The following is a 12,441-nucleotide window of genomic DNA, read 5'->3' on the forward strand; positions in this document are numbered from 1 at the left end:
GGCCTAATAGGCCTGAGTGCCCCATCACCATAGGGCTTAACAGGGACCTAATGAGGCTCCTCCACTGCCACAGGGCCTGATGGGGACCAGGCTGCCAGGGCCACCACAGGCCTTGATGGGGACTTAATGGGGCCTAACGGGGCTCCTCCACTGCCACAGGGCCTGATGGGGACCAGGCTGCCAGGGCCGCCACAGGGCTTAACGGGATGTGGGTCCCCTCCACCACAGGGTTTAACGAGGACCGGGCCGCCACTGTCACCGTGGGGTTAATAGGACTGAGTGCGCCCTCACCATAGGGCTTAACAGGGACCGGACTGCCAGGGCCACTGCGGGGCTTAGCGGGGACTGGCTGCCCCCGTCCGGATACTAACGGGGTCCCGATTGCCACCGCGGGAACTCAAACACCAAAGGCGTTCATTCCACGCCGAAAAGAGGAGTACAGAGGTCCCGCAGCTCCCGCCCTCGTTCCCTCCCAGAGGAGGAGCGAGGAGGCTCTGCCCTCGTTCCGCCCCGTTGTGCCCGGGAGGCGGAGCGCGAAGCCGCCGCGCCTCTTGCTCCGGTTCCGCCCCGGGAGGCGGAGCGAGGAGGCTCTGCCTCGTTGTACCGAGAGGCGGAGCGCGATGCCCCGCTCTCCCCTCTCTCGTTCCTCCCACTTTGAACCCCCGGGAGGCGGAGCGCGGGGTCAAGGGGCGGATCCGGTGCCGCCGGGGCTCCTGTGCGGGGCGGCGACACGTGCGCGGAGCGGCGGCGACACGGATCGGTGAGCGTAACGGGGCGGGACGGGACGGCCCCGCGGCGGCGGAAGTGTGTGGGGGAAGCAGGAGGCGCTCGGGGTCCCGGACGGGAGGGGTTCGGTGCCCGGGAGGGGAGCGATTGGGGCCTCCTGGGGGCGCAGGGCCGGTTCCTCGGGGTACGATTGGTCCGTTGCAATGGCAGCAGGAAGCAACGCGGTGTAACAGAACGCGTTGTCGCCCACCCCACCCGCTCCACCGACCCCTCTGTTCCCCGCAGCCGCCGAGCAAGGCCATGGCCATCAAGGAGAAGCTGGAGCAGGCGCTGAAGCAAGAGCACGGCAAAGATGGGCAAGAGCTGCACCAGATGCTGGCCACCTCGTTCCAGATGCTCCAGCAGAAGAGGATCGAGTTTGAGCCCGCCAAGCACAGCGCCTCTGAGCAGCTGAACCCTCTCTGGGGCAAGTATGAGCTGCTCAACCCCCGCAAGGAGGCTGCGGACAGCCGTGAGCCTGCCAAGCAAGGTATGTAGAGAGGGCGAGGGGAGCCCTGCCTGCACCCCACACCTCTATGCTCACTGCCCTTCTCTCCCCACAGGCAGCAAACGTGTCCCAGGGATGCAAGGAGTTGGGATCCCCATGCCCCAGAAGGTGCTTTTCCCCGTGGAGCGCCTCTCCCTGCAGTGGCAGCGGACCCACCGGATCGGCGCCGGGCTGCGAAACTTAGGGAACACCTGTTTCCTCAACTCCACCGTGCAGTGCCTCACCTACACGCCTCCGCTTGCCAACTACCTGCTTTCCAGGGAGCACAGCCGGACTTGTGAGTGGGGAGGCCTGGCTCTGCTGAGAGTGTGTGGGTGTCAGGATGCGCCTTCTCTGCTCCTTCCTGCCTTGTTTCTCCATCAAGAGGTTGTTCCTGTGTCCATCTCGCTTTTCCCAGCCATAGCAGTGTTCCCAGACTCTGCATCCTGTGTCCAGGGACGTGTTGACTCTGCTGGGCATATCCAGGACTAAGACAGGTCCAATGGGACCTGCTGGCTTTGTGGGGGCTGAGCAGTCTCTGCCTGTGGGGACTGCGTGAAGGCAGGGCAGCAGACAGCGTACGGGCAGGCACTGCTGGTTCTGGGGGACTTTGCGAGGGAGTGTCCCGGTGGGCACTGCTCCCAGCTGTGACCAAGGGGAGCCTGTGGGGCTCCAGCCCTGTCCTTAGAGCTCTCAGGGCCACCCTGTGGGCTTCCCAAGCAAGTACTTGAGATGTGTTTTCCATCCACATGGATGCTGTCGTGCCTGGGGTGTTGCAGTGGCCGGTGCTGTAACTTGGGCTGCATCAGTGATCCCCCATCCTGTGGACTGCCTCCATCTCTCCTGGCTTTGTTCCCAATGTTTTCTCTCCTGCTTCAGGCCAGCGAGGCGAGTTCTGCATGCTGTGCACTATGGAGAACCACATGATCCAGGTTTTCGGTAGCAGTGGCAGCGCAATACAGCCGATATCCTTCATCAGAGGCATCAAGAGTAAGGATAGCTGTGCTCCCCTTTCATAGCCATGCAGGGCAACAGTGACTGATGCAGGAGCAGAACCTTTAAGATCAGGACAGATCTTGGCAGACTGCTCTTTGGAGCTGACTCTTGGAGCCTGCCAGGGGCTGCGTGGGGCTTCCCCCGTGGCCAGCATAAGTCTGACATCTGGTTTGTGTTGAGGGGGCTTGAGCCACAGATTCCCTGCCCTGAGGGAGGGAGGGAGGGAGGGAAGGAGGGAGGGAGGGGGGGAAGGCCTGCATGTGTTGGAGTGTGTGCTGGGACTGATTCCTCCCTCTCCGGCAGAGATCGCCAAGCACATCCGCTTTGGCAGCCAGGAGGATGCACACGAGTTCCTGAATTTCACCATCGATGCCATGCAGAGGGCCTGCCTGAATGGTTATACCCAGTACGTGAGGCCCCTTGGCAGCCCGTGCTGCTCTTCTCTGCTGTCCCCTCACTGTTCCCGTGTGCCTGTGGGAGGGGACTGTGGGGTGAACGTGTCCCCCAGGTTGGCTTGGAGTGAGGTGCTGACCCCGGAGCCCAGCTCTGCCCCACGCTGACACAGCTCTGGGCTGCTGTTTGCCTGCTCCCTTGCCCTGACTCCTCTGCCCCAGTGTAATTGTGCTCCTCTCACCAAATCCTAAGTGTGCAATGGGTTTGGATCCTGTCCCAGATGCTGAGGAATCCAGCTGTGCTTCCTAGTTGAGCCCCGTCTCTGTGGCTGCGGGTGGGAGGCCTTCCCAGGGCCCTCTGTCCCAGGAAGCTGCGTTGCCTTTGCCTGCAGTGCCCAGCGCGGAGCTCCAGGCAGGGGTTTGTGCTGCTTCGAGCAGCCTGGTGCCACCCCTGGAGCTGTGCCACACGGGGAGCAGAGTGACAGGGGCTGTGACTCTCTGCTGACCAGAACACACCGGGGAGGTGTCCTGAGGGCACAGCGGTGGCCCGTGGGGTGGCTGTTGCGGAGGGGCGTGTGAGATACCGTGCTCCTGTCTCTAGGCTGGATCGCCAGACCCAGACCACAACACTGGTTCACCGGATCTTTGGTGGCTACCTGCGGTCCCGTGGTGAGTGCTGGCTGCCAGGGCCTGTAGCTCTCAGGGCTGCTGTTCCCTGAGAGCCTTGCAGTAAATATCTTGGGGGGGAAAATTACTAAGTATGTGTAAATTATCTGGAGCTGCAGCTGGTCTCATCCTGCAATCCCTGTGGGCCACGATGCCTGTGTAGACATGGTAGAAGCTGGGAGGTACATGGCTGTGGGTCCCCAGCTCATTGCCGCCAGCAAAGGAACCCCTGTTGCCAGCTCTCTGGCAACTCTTGCTGTCCCTACACGAAGTGGAATTGCCAGCCTTCCTCCTGGCCAGGTGGTGAATCCTGGTGCTCAAAGGCGGAGAGGGGGGGAATCCTGCACTGCCTGCGCCGTGCTGAGATGGTGGTGGGTGCTGGCGTTGTGTCAGAGTGTACTCATCGCTTTTTCTTTTGCAGTGAAGTGCAAAGGGTGCAATTCGGCCTCAGACACCTATGAACCATTCCTGGACCTGGCGGTGGAGGTCAAGGTACTGTGGCAGGGTCAGGATGAGGAGGAGCTCAGCTCTCGGAGGTGCTGTTCCTCCATCTGCACTGTTACTGCCTCAAGGTTTCTTAACCTGGTGCTGTCAAGTCCCAGTGCAGGGGGCAGGGAAGCAGATTTCTGTTGCTGCGCTGCCTCATACTGTGTGCTATCTCTTGGGGCCAGTGTGTCAGCAGGGAGCCAGGCTGTCGTGTGGACAGGCCTCTCATGCCCTGACCTCTCCTCTGTCCTTGCAGGAAGCTGAAAACATCCAGCAGGCACTGAACTTGTTTGTGAGGCCAGAGATGCTGTGCAAGGAGAATGCCTACATGTGTGACAAGTGAGTATGTGGGCCTGTGGCAGGAAGGGGCGCACGGGTGTGCCAGGGGGAAGCAGGCAGGGCTTCTCTACCTGCTCCATGGCTAAACCAGGAGGTACGTGGCCATGGAAGCCTGCAATGGAGACGCCTGGCCAGGGCTGGAAATCACCTGGCAATTACAGTTCCATCTGTTGTGGAACAGCTTGAATAGCTCCAGCTCTTCCTGTGCAGGTGCAAGACCAAAGTGCGAGCGATCAAACGCTTCAGCATCCACCAAGCATCCAATGTTCTGACGCTCTCGCTGAAGCGCTTTTCCAACTTCAGTGGAGGCAAAATCACCAAGGTGAGTACTTGGCACTCCAGAGCTGGGGCTGTCTCCTGGCCCGAGGCCCTGCGGCCCAGAGCAGGGTGGGAGGTGCATGGTGCGAGCTCTGCTGCAGCCCCTCTCCAGCCGTGCAGTGGGAGTTCAGCTTATCGTGATGTCTTGCTCACTGTCACCTCTGCCGGGGGAGAGTGAGTCCTCCTCTCTCAAGGCATGGGACTCAGAGGACAGCTGAGCTCTTGCTCCAGCAAGAAAGCAGTCTGCTCTGCGGGCTCCTGAGATATCATCTCTCTGCAGGACGTGGCATACCCCGAGTTCTTGGACATCCGACCTTACATGTCAGAGAATGAAGGGGACCCTATTAAGTATAAGCTCTACGCTGTGCTGGTGCACTCGGGGTACTGCTGCCGCTCAGGGCATTACTACTGCTACGTGAAGGTGAGCCCAGCGCGCTCTCTTGGCACCCGCTCTGGGATGGGTGCCACTGGGTCCTTGTGGGTCCATGTAGTGCACAGAAAGGAGGGCATTCAGCAGATGTGGAGCACTGGAGCGGGGGTACAGGCTGTTCTTTGCTGCAGGAAGCATGGAAATCTTCTTTGGCCGAATCCCCTTTCGTGCCCCTGGGCCGCCTCTGGGTTTTGTAGAGCAGTGCTTTGCCATCGGGCGCCGTTCCGGCTTCTCTTCAGGCCAGGAAGGCACCCAGATGCAGCCCAATCCTGTTCTCTGTTCTTCTGCAGGCCAGCAATGGGCAGTGGTACGAAATGAATGATGCCATTGTCCGCCTCAGCAACATCAAAGTGGTCCTGAACCAGCAGGCCTACGTGCTCTTCTACCTGAGGTGAGAGCGTCCTGTGTTTCCCAGCCCCTCTGCCCATTGCTCTCTGCATTTGGGACAGGGCTGGTAGCACGAGCCGGGGTGTGGGACGGAGCTGGCTCATAGGAGGGAGGCAGGGCGAGGTCCAGCCCCTGGTGGATCAAGAGCTGTAGGTCAAGAGGTGTAGGTCAAGAGCACCTCGCCTCCCTGGAGCTTCGCTCCTGTTTCTTTTGTGCATCTCTGAGGAGAGCATTGCAGGCGCTCCCCTCACAGTTAACACATGCGCTTCTCTGCTTTCACCAGAACACCCGGCACCAGCAAGAGCTTTCAGGGACCTATTGCCAAGGCTGTGTCCATCCCGTCCAGCCAGCCAGTGATGGGCCAGGTGAGTCCCGAAGGTCGCTTCCTGGGAGCTGCTGCCCCTCTGTCCACTCTGCCAGGGCAGGGCTGCAGCTTTGGAGGGAGGGGGGCACAAGGGAGGACTGTTTACAGGAGAGGCCTGCCAAGCCAAGGGTTCCTGAGTGAGCCGTGCCCCTTGAATTCTCCCCTCACTGGACTTCTGTCTGTCTTTCTCTTTGTCTAGAAACCAGAGACGCAGCCAGCAAAGAAGCTGTCTGGGCGGGAGGAGGTTGGGGTCTCTGTGCCCCGTAGAACATTCAACACGGGGCCAAATCTGGCAAGTGTTGTGGTTCCACCAAAGCTGCCGCAGAGTGTGCCCCCTTCATTCAAATTAAAACGTGACATCCTGAAAGGGCACTCAGCCCTGCCTTACGACGCAGCCCAAAGGCCCAAGAAGCTCCGGCACCTGCCTCATGGACCCAGAATATTTCAGGACTACAAGACTAGCAAAACAAGTGAGGCCAAAGAGGAGCTGCCCCTGGATAGCTTCTTTGAGACCAAGAAGCCACGCATCTCGTTCAAGATGCTGCAGGAGCCCAGACAGCACCTCTCTGCGGTCCCTGGAGTTGTGCCAGCTGTTCCTGACAGCTGCTATCTGGTTAAACTGAAGCGCTCCTTGTTGACCGGTGGTGCTGTGGAGCGGAGCAGCTCCACATCTCCACCACCAGCCAAGAAGCTGGCACTCTCTGCTGAAAAGGTGAGTCTGAGCTCCTGCCCAGTCTTCAGTAGGCACCTTGTTCCTTCTGAGCTGGGGCTTGTGCTAGGGGCAAGTGTAGATCTTGCTGGGTGTCTTGCTAAGCTGCTGGTGGGTGGAGAGGGACCCTCAGCCTCAGGGCTCTAGCAGTCGCTCTGCCCTCCCTCTGTTATTCACGTCCTTCAGTGACGGCAGCAAAATGGCTCAGGATGGCGCGCTGTAGTTTCTATTGTTTAGATTTCCCTCCTTCCCTCCTTCCCTCCTTCCCTCCTTCCCTCCTTCCCTCCTTCCCTCCCTCCCTTCCTTCCCTCCCTCCCTTCCTTCCCTCCCTCCCTCCCTCCCTCCCTTCCTCCCTTCCTCCCTCCCTCCCTCCCTCCCTTCCTCCCTCCCTCCCTTCCTCCCTTCCTTCCTTCCTTCCTTCCTTCCTTCCTTCCTTCCTTCGCTTATATTCTTCTACCACTCTACACGTCCCCCAGTCTGTCTGTCCTCCTCCTCTTTCTCTGGGCTCCGCTTTTTGTTTTTCTCCTCTTGGGTCACGGAATCCTCTCTTCTTTAGACCATCAAGTTTTTACTCACGTCCATAACTACAGGGCAGCACTCCACAGGCAGCGAGCAGAGGTGAGCACGACTCACAACCTCACTCACACCTTCCCGAGCAGATCCACCCCATGGACACCACCCACCCTGACTCCACTTCCCAGCCTTCTGGCAAGTTGAGGTGAGCAGTGCCTGTTGCTCCCAGGCAGCATGGCCAGTAGCAATCTTCAGATACTCCATGAAGCGACTGCCTGGCACGGCAGCCAGCTTGAGGAGTGATCTTGGCAGCCGGCTCCCCTGTTCTCCTGGGCTGGCAAGGCTTGCTCTGGATCCCAGAAGCAGGGCCATGCCTCTGACTGTTAGCGCGGGGTGGGAGGGAGCTTTGCAAGCCCTCGCCATGGACTGGTGTCCCCTGGGATCAGGAGGCACCAGCCTGATCTAGTTCTTGCTCTGGGTCTCCTTTGTAAGCTTTGCCATCGCACGTGCTGCAGCAACACTCGCTCCTTCCCGGTCCCCCGTGGGACAGCGTGTGCTCTGCGTGGGGCTGGCGTGGGGCAGGTCACCGTGTGCGCTTGCAGCTGCTGCCCCAGAGCAGGGTCTAATCCAGATTTCGTGGCTGAGATGGCAGCAGTTGAGTGCTGTGCTCATGCATCTCGGCATGGTGAGGAAGAGAGGGGCTTCCACTCAGGACCTGGCTTTCAGACCATGTCTGCATCTTTTCCTGTCCTTTAGCCCATCTTCATCTGCGCTGAAACAGCTGAATCCAGAAAAGCCTCCTTCCAAATTATCAACTCTTCAGTTCCTCAGCTCTCCCCTGAAAAAGCGCCACCATGGGGCAGACGGCAGCCCTCATTCTCTATCTGTGAATGGCAAAGATGACACCTCCAGCCCGCCCAGAAAGAAGAGCCGCTCACACAGGGACTCGGTGTCCCCCGTGGGGGACGAGTTAAGAAAGAGTCCCAGTGGTGGCCAGAAGGAGCCAGGATGCCAGGAGCTGGCTGGAGAGCACAAGAGGAAGAGGAAGAAGAAAAAGAGGAAGAGGAGGAAAACGGCATCAATAAAGTGCTCTTCTGGGGCTCTGTCCTCAGGCAGGTGAGGGGCTAGGGTCACACCAGAGCCCTATGCACCTCCGCTCAGCCTGAACTCAAGCTCCCTGGGTTGCAGTGGGGTGCCTTTTTACATTCCGTGGGTGTGACGAGCCTTGCCATGGAGCCAGCCAAAGCGTTGGTTGGCTTGGGTTGTTTCACCCCTGCTGGGGCGTGGATGTCCAGTGTCTGTCACCCTTTGGGGAGCTGAGACTCTTCCTGCTCTGGCCTAGAGCCTGCTGACCCTGCTGCCTTCCCTGTCTCTAGGAGGGTTGAGACAGAGCCCCGGGCACCGAAGCAGCGCTGCATGGAGGCTGGTGAGATGGAGTACTGTGAATACCAGCAGAAGGAACAGCTCAGCCACCCAGCCTCAGAGAAGCTCAGTGCCAACAACATCCACACCTCAGAGAGCTCTCCAGGTATGATTGTGCCTCCACATTGCCTGGTGCCTGGGAGGGGAAAGCCGGCTGTTCATCTGCCGGCGCAGCCCCTCAGAGCGCTGCCCAGTGCTTGCTGGGCCCCACAATTGCCTGGAGGCACCCATCATCCTGCCCACAGGCCTGCATGCCCGTCGTGCCGGAGAGCTGCCCAGCCATACCCTGGTGAGGGCTTCACCCCCAGACTCGAGGGGTGAAGATTTAGCCCTCAATCCTCCCTGCCCAGGACAGGCCCCAGTATTCCCAAACACCCTGGGCTATCAGGACCTTGTTAGTCCCAATGGCATTTCCTGGGATAAGATCTGCCTTGGAAGTGGTTTCTCTTCACCCTTTCTGTTTGTGCAGCAGCAATATGTGCCTGGCAACAACAGGCTGGCAGTGGAGACAGGCTCTCCACAGCTGTCCAGAGCCCCGAGCCAGACCATGGGGCTGGTACACCACCTGCGAGCCACCAAACATCTCGTGTATTGAAGAACCTTCTTAAGGACTCAATGGACAAGGCATATGGCAAAGAAGGTAATCCCTCCTTGTCTGGGTGGGCAAACAACCCTATGAGTCCCCTGCCTCAAGTTCCCTGTGCTCTGCCAGGGCCAGGGCTCTCCCAGGAGCAGCACAGGCAGCTCTGGGGGCTCCTGGAGCTGCGCAGATGCACAGGGGGTGCCGCAGAGCGGCTGCTGGCCTGAGGCAGGGACCCTGCGGAGGAGCACAGCACGGTGCTCCCTGCTGAGCACCCTGCTCCTGGCTGACCACACTGCTCTGCAGTGCTGACCTGGGAGGGAGAGACATCTGCAGTCAGCCGAGATGCCATTCGGGATGCTACAGAGTCCCAGAACACAACGGTCATTGACGAGTGGGACAGAGAGCTCGACCAAGGGAAGGTGAGTGCTGACTGCATCCCGCGCTGGCGCAGGTTGCAGGGAGGCAGTACACCCTGTGCTCTGACCCCAGGACGCTTCCTGCCTTCACCCTTCACAGGTGAAGAAGACTAAATTTAAACTGAAGAGGGACTGGAAAAGACCTTTCTCTCCCTTCCAGCAGCTGAAAAACAGGCGCCGCTTCTGGAGCAATACGCATCCTGCCAAGGGAGCCAGCCTGAGCCGTCGGCTCTGAGCTCCTGCTCCCTACCTGGCTCTGTCCGTTGTTGTTTTCCCCTCCTGGACAGGGCCGGTACCCACCTGCCTCCTCCTTCCCCCTGTTTAAGTTGCAATGGAATTGTTTTTACCAATCCCCCTCACCATCTCCTCCCCTGCTCTTCCTCCTTTCCCTGCCCCTGTGTCTCCCCACTTCCCTCCCTCCTCCCTTTCTCCCTCCTCCCTTTCTCCTCCCTTCCCTCTCCTTTCTCCCCCCTCTCCTTTCTCCCCCTCCATATCCTTTCCCTCCTCCCCTCTCCCTTTCTCCCTCTCCATCTCCCCATTCCCCTCTGTCTCCTTTCTGCTTCCCTCCCTCTCCCTTTCTGCATCCCCATCTCCCTTGCCCACCCCTCCCCATCTCCCTCTCCCCTCCTCTCCCCTTGTGCTCCCCGCGCTGGCCGTGGGTTTCCCCCATTCCGCCCCCAATAAACGCTTGATCTAACCCTGCGCTGTGCGACCCTGGGAGGGGGGAGCAGCGGGAGGACACTCCCGAGCTGGCCTCGTCCTTCCCCGGGTCTCGGTGCCAGCGGTGCTGAGGGCCGCGGACCTGCTGCCTGCAGCATTGATGCTGCCAGATCATGGACCTGCTCCCTGCAGCATCAGTGATGCTGGGTCATGGACCTGGAGCCACAGCATCGGTGCTGGGACTATGAACCTGCTGCCTGCAGCATCAGAGATGCCAAATCATGGACCACAGATTTGCTTCCCGCTGCATTGGAGCTGGGCACCACGGACCTGCAGCCACAGCATCGGTTCTGCTGGACTCTAGGACCTGCTGCCTGCAGTGTTGATGCTGCCAGGTCATGGACCATGGACCTGCTGCCTGCGTCAAGGATTCTGCCGGGCTCTGGGACCTGCTGCCTGCAGCATTGATGCTGCCAGGTCATGGACCATGGACCTGCTGGGCTCTGGGACCTGCTGTCCGCACGCTTTGCCTCCGCTGCTCACACTTTGTATTGATGTGAACGTGTCTGGCGTTCAGGAGCACCCGGGTTGTTCCCAGAGCCTGCTTGCAGGGTGGGCTGAGCAGGGCGAGGTGGCTCAGGGGCTGCAGGTCCCCTCTCTCATGCAGGTGCAGTTTGCTTTCCTGCTTTTCTGCCTCCTCTGTGTCTGCAGAGGACAGGGCAGGAAGGCACTGCTGTGCTTCGACACTCTGACGTTTCTGCGGGTCAGCTGGGAGGTTTTCCTCAAGCAAGGAATTTGCCAAGAGGGAGGCTGGAGTCTGGCTAAGTGACAACTGCAACCAAGCCCCCACACACTCAAATACTCTGTGAAATCACGGAGGTCTTAGAAAAAGAAACCGTCATAATAGCCTCAAACTCTCAAATACTCGGGAGCCTTCAGCAAAAATCATAATAAAGGCCTAAACTGTGTGATATCAAGGCTTTACTCAAGTTATTGCAGCAAGAAAGATGACAAATGCTCAGTAGTGATCAATCACAAGTTAACAGTAACAGCTTGTAAAAGCAAAGCAATGTGTCTAATCGTTACCGTAAGAGAATAAGTACAGTGATTCAGAGAAATACACCACCAATTGCTTTAACATCATCCAGATCCACAGTTGCTGGGGGGCCGCTTTCTTTTTCACAGGGTGGATCTGGGAAAAGGCAATTGGGAAATCATGCAGTGGGTCCACTCGTGACTGAGGTCTCCCAACCCTTGTCGCCAGGGGCCTTTAGACCATGGAACAAACACCTGACATTGCTCCAAAAAGCAGAGTATGGCTCCAGCTGCTCCCTGCCCCCTCCTAGAACGTGGCCAAGGTTCCAGGGGAGAAGAGGAAGAAGCAGCTGGATATTTCTCATCTTTAAGCTGAGGTACTGTAGAAACACAACACTCTTGCCCAGCTCCTCTCTCTTTCACACAGCACGATCCTACTGATAATGAAACACTTCCTCACACTTTTATGTATTGCTCTCTGTCCCCTATTTTCCCAACTTCTTTTCTGGTTATAATGATAACACACAACCAGCAATATCAGCAATAGTCTCATTGCCAACAGATTCTCTTCCGTTTGTGAAAATCCATCAATGTTTACATTGATCTTCATATCCTTACGAGGTTTTGTGGGTAGTATCCAATGTGGGTGAGGCATTGAGGACCTGGTCAGGGGTGAAGCTGATGGCCTCCACCAGGCTTGGAGCTGCTGCTCCTTCTCTGTGACTGCGTCGCACACAATCCTTTGGATCTCGATGGGGAGGATGCCATTGTCACAGTCTCTCAGGATACTTGCAAGGACATTGCACCCACATCAGCCTGGATGCAACAAAGAGCATGAGAAACATTTTGTTCGACGCTCAGCACTGACAACAGCACCTGGTAGTCTTTTCCATCTAGGAGTTAATGATTCTGAATGCCAGGCCTTGACATACACCCAATCTCCAGGCTGGAAGAGATGTGCTGGTGAATCATCCGTGGGTCATAAATGTCATAAATGTCGACCAGGACCTTCCAGTTCAAACACCCAACCCTGCCAGTGCGCAGCCCAGCATGGGCATTCCTGCTGCCCTTACATGTTGGATAACAAAGGTGACCCTATTAAGTATGAGCTCTACGCCGTGCTGGTGCACTCGGGGTACTGCTGCCGCTCAGGGCACTACTACCGCTACACGAAGGTGAGCCCAGCGCGCTCTCTTGGCGCCCGCTCTGGGTTGGGTACCGCTGGGTCCTCGTGGGCAGTGCACAGGAAGGAGGGTGTTCAGCAGATGTAGAGCACTGGATGGGGGGTACAGGCTGTGCTTCCAGCCCAGGCACAAGCACTAACTGTGGTCACCAACAGCGTGTGCACTGCTGTCCTTTTTGCCCCAAAATACAGCGCAAGGTAGTGGTTTCTCTTTTGAACGCTATTCGATTTATACCAATCCCAGCTTAAGCTCCTCTGAAACGTGAAAGAGGACAGAAGATGGTTCACAG

General features: G+C 58.3%; 1 protein-coding gene across 4 annotated transcripts; it reads left to right on the forward strand.

Moving 5' to 3' along the window:
* Positions 1-77: 77 nt before the first annotated feature.
* LOC104059456 (ubiquitin carboxyl-terminal hydrolase 36) lies at positions 78-10,895 on the forward strand. Of its 4 annotated transcripts, none has more exons than XM_054083468.1 (19): positions 78-760; positions 1,012-1,255; positions 1,329-1,550; positions 2,132-2,242; positions 2,552-2,654; positions 3,242-3,309; positions 3,728-3,798; positions 4,049-4,131; positions 4,342-4,453; positions 4,730-4,870; positions 5,170-5,270; positions 5,550-5,631; positions 5,830-6,342; positions 6,930-7,057; positions 7,609-7,968; positions 8,229-8,380; positions 8,747-8,914; positions 9,161-9,276; positions 9,374-10,895. In XM_054083468.1, exons 2-19 carry the CDS (start codon positions 1,027-1,029, stop codon positions 9,506-9,508), a joined length of 2,895 nt encoding a protein of 964 aa, XP_053939443.1. In that variant the 5' UTR covers positions 78-760; positions 1,012-1,026; the 3' UTR covers positions 9,509-10,895. The 4 variants fall into 4 exon arrangements, with proteins under 4 accessions (XP_053939443.1, XP_053939445.1, XP_053939444.1 ...); XM_054083470.1 differs by having other exon boundaries at positions 6,999-7,057; positions 8,744-8,914; XM_054083469.1 differs by having other exon boundaries at positions 79-760; positions 8,744-8,914; positions 9,434-10,895.
* The last annotated feature ends 1,546 nt before the right edge of the window (positions 10,896-12,441 follow it).

The sequence above is a fragment of the Cuculus canorus genome, chromosome 18, assembly GCF_017976375.1.
Source record: "Cuculus canorus isolate bCucCan1 chromosome 18, bCucCan1.pri, whole genome shotgun sequence".
Lineage (NCBI taxonomy): Eukaryota > Metazoa > Chordata > Aves > Cuculiformes > Cuculidae > Cuculus > Cuculus canorus.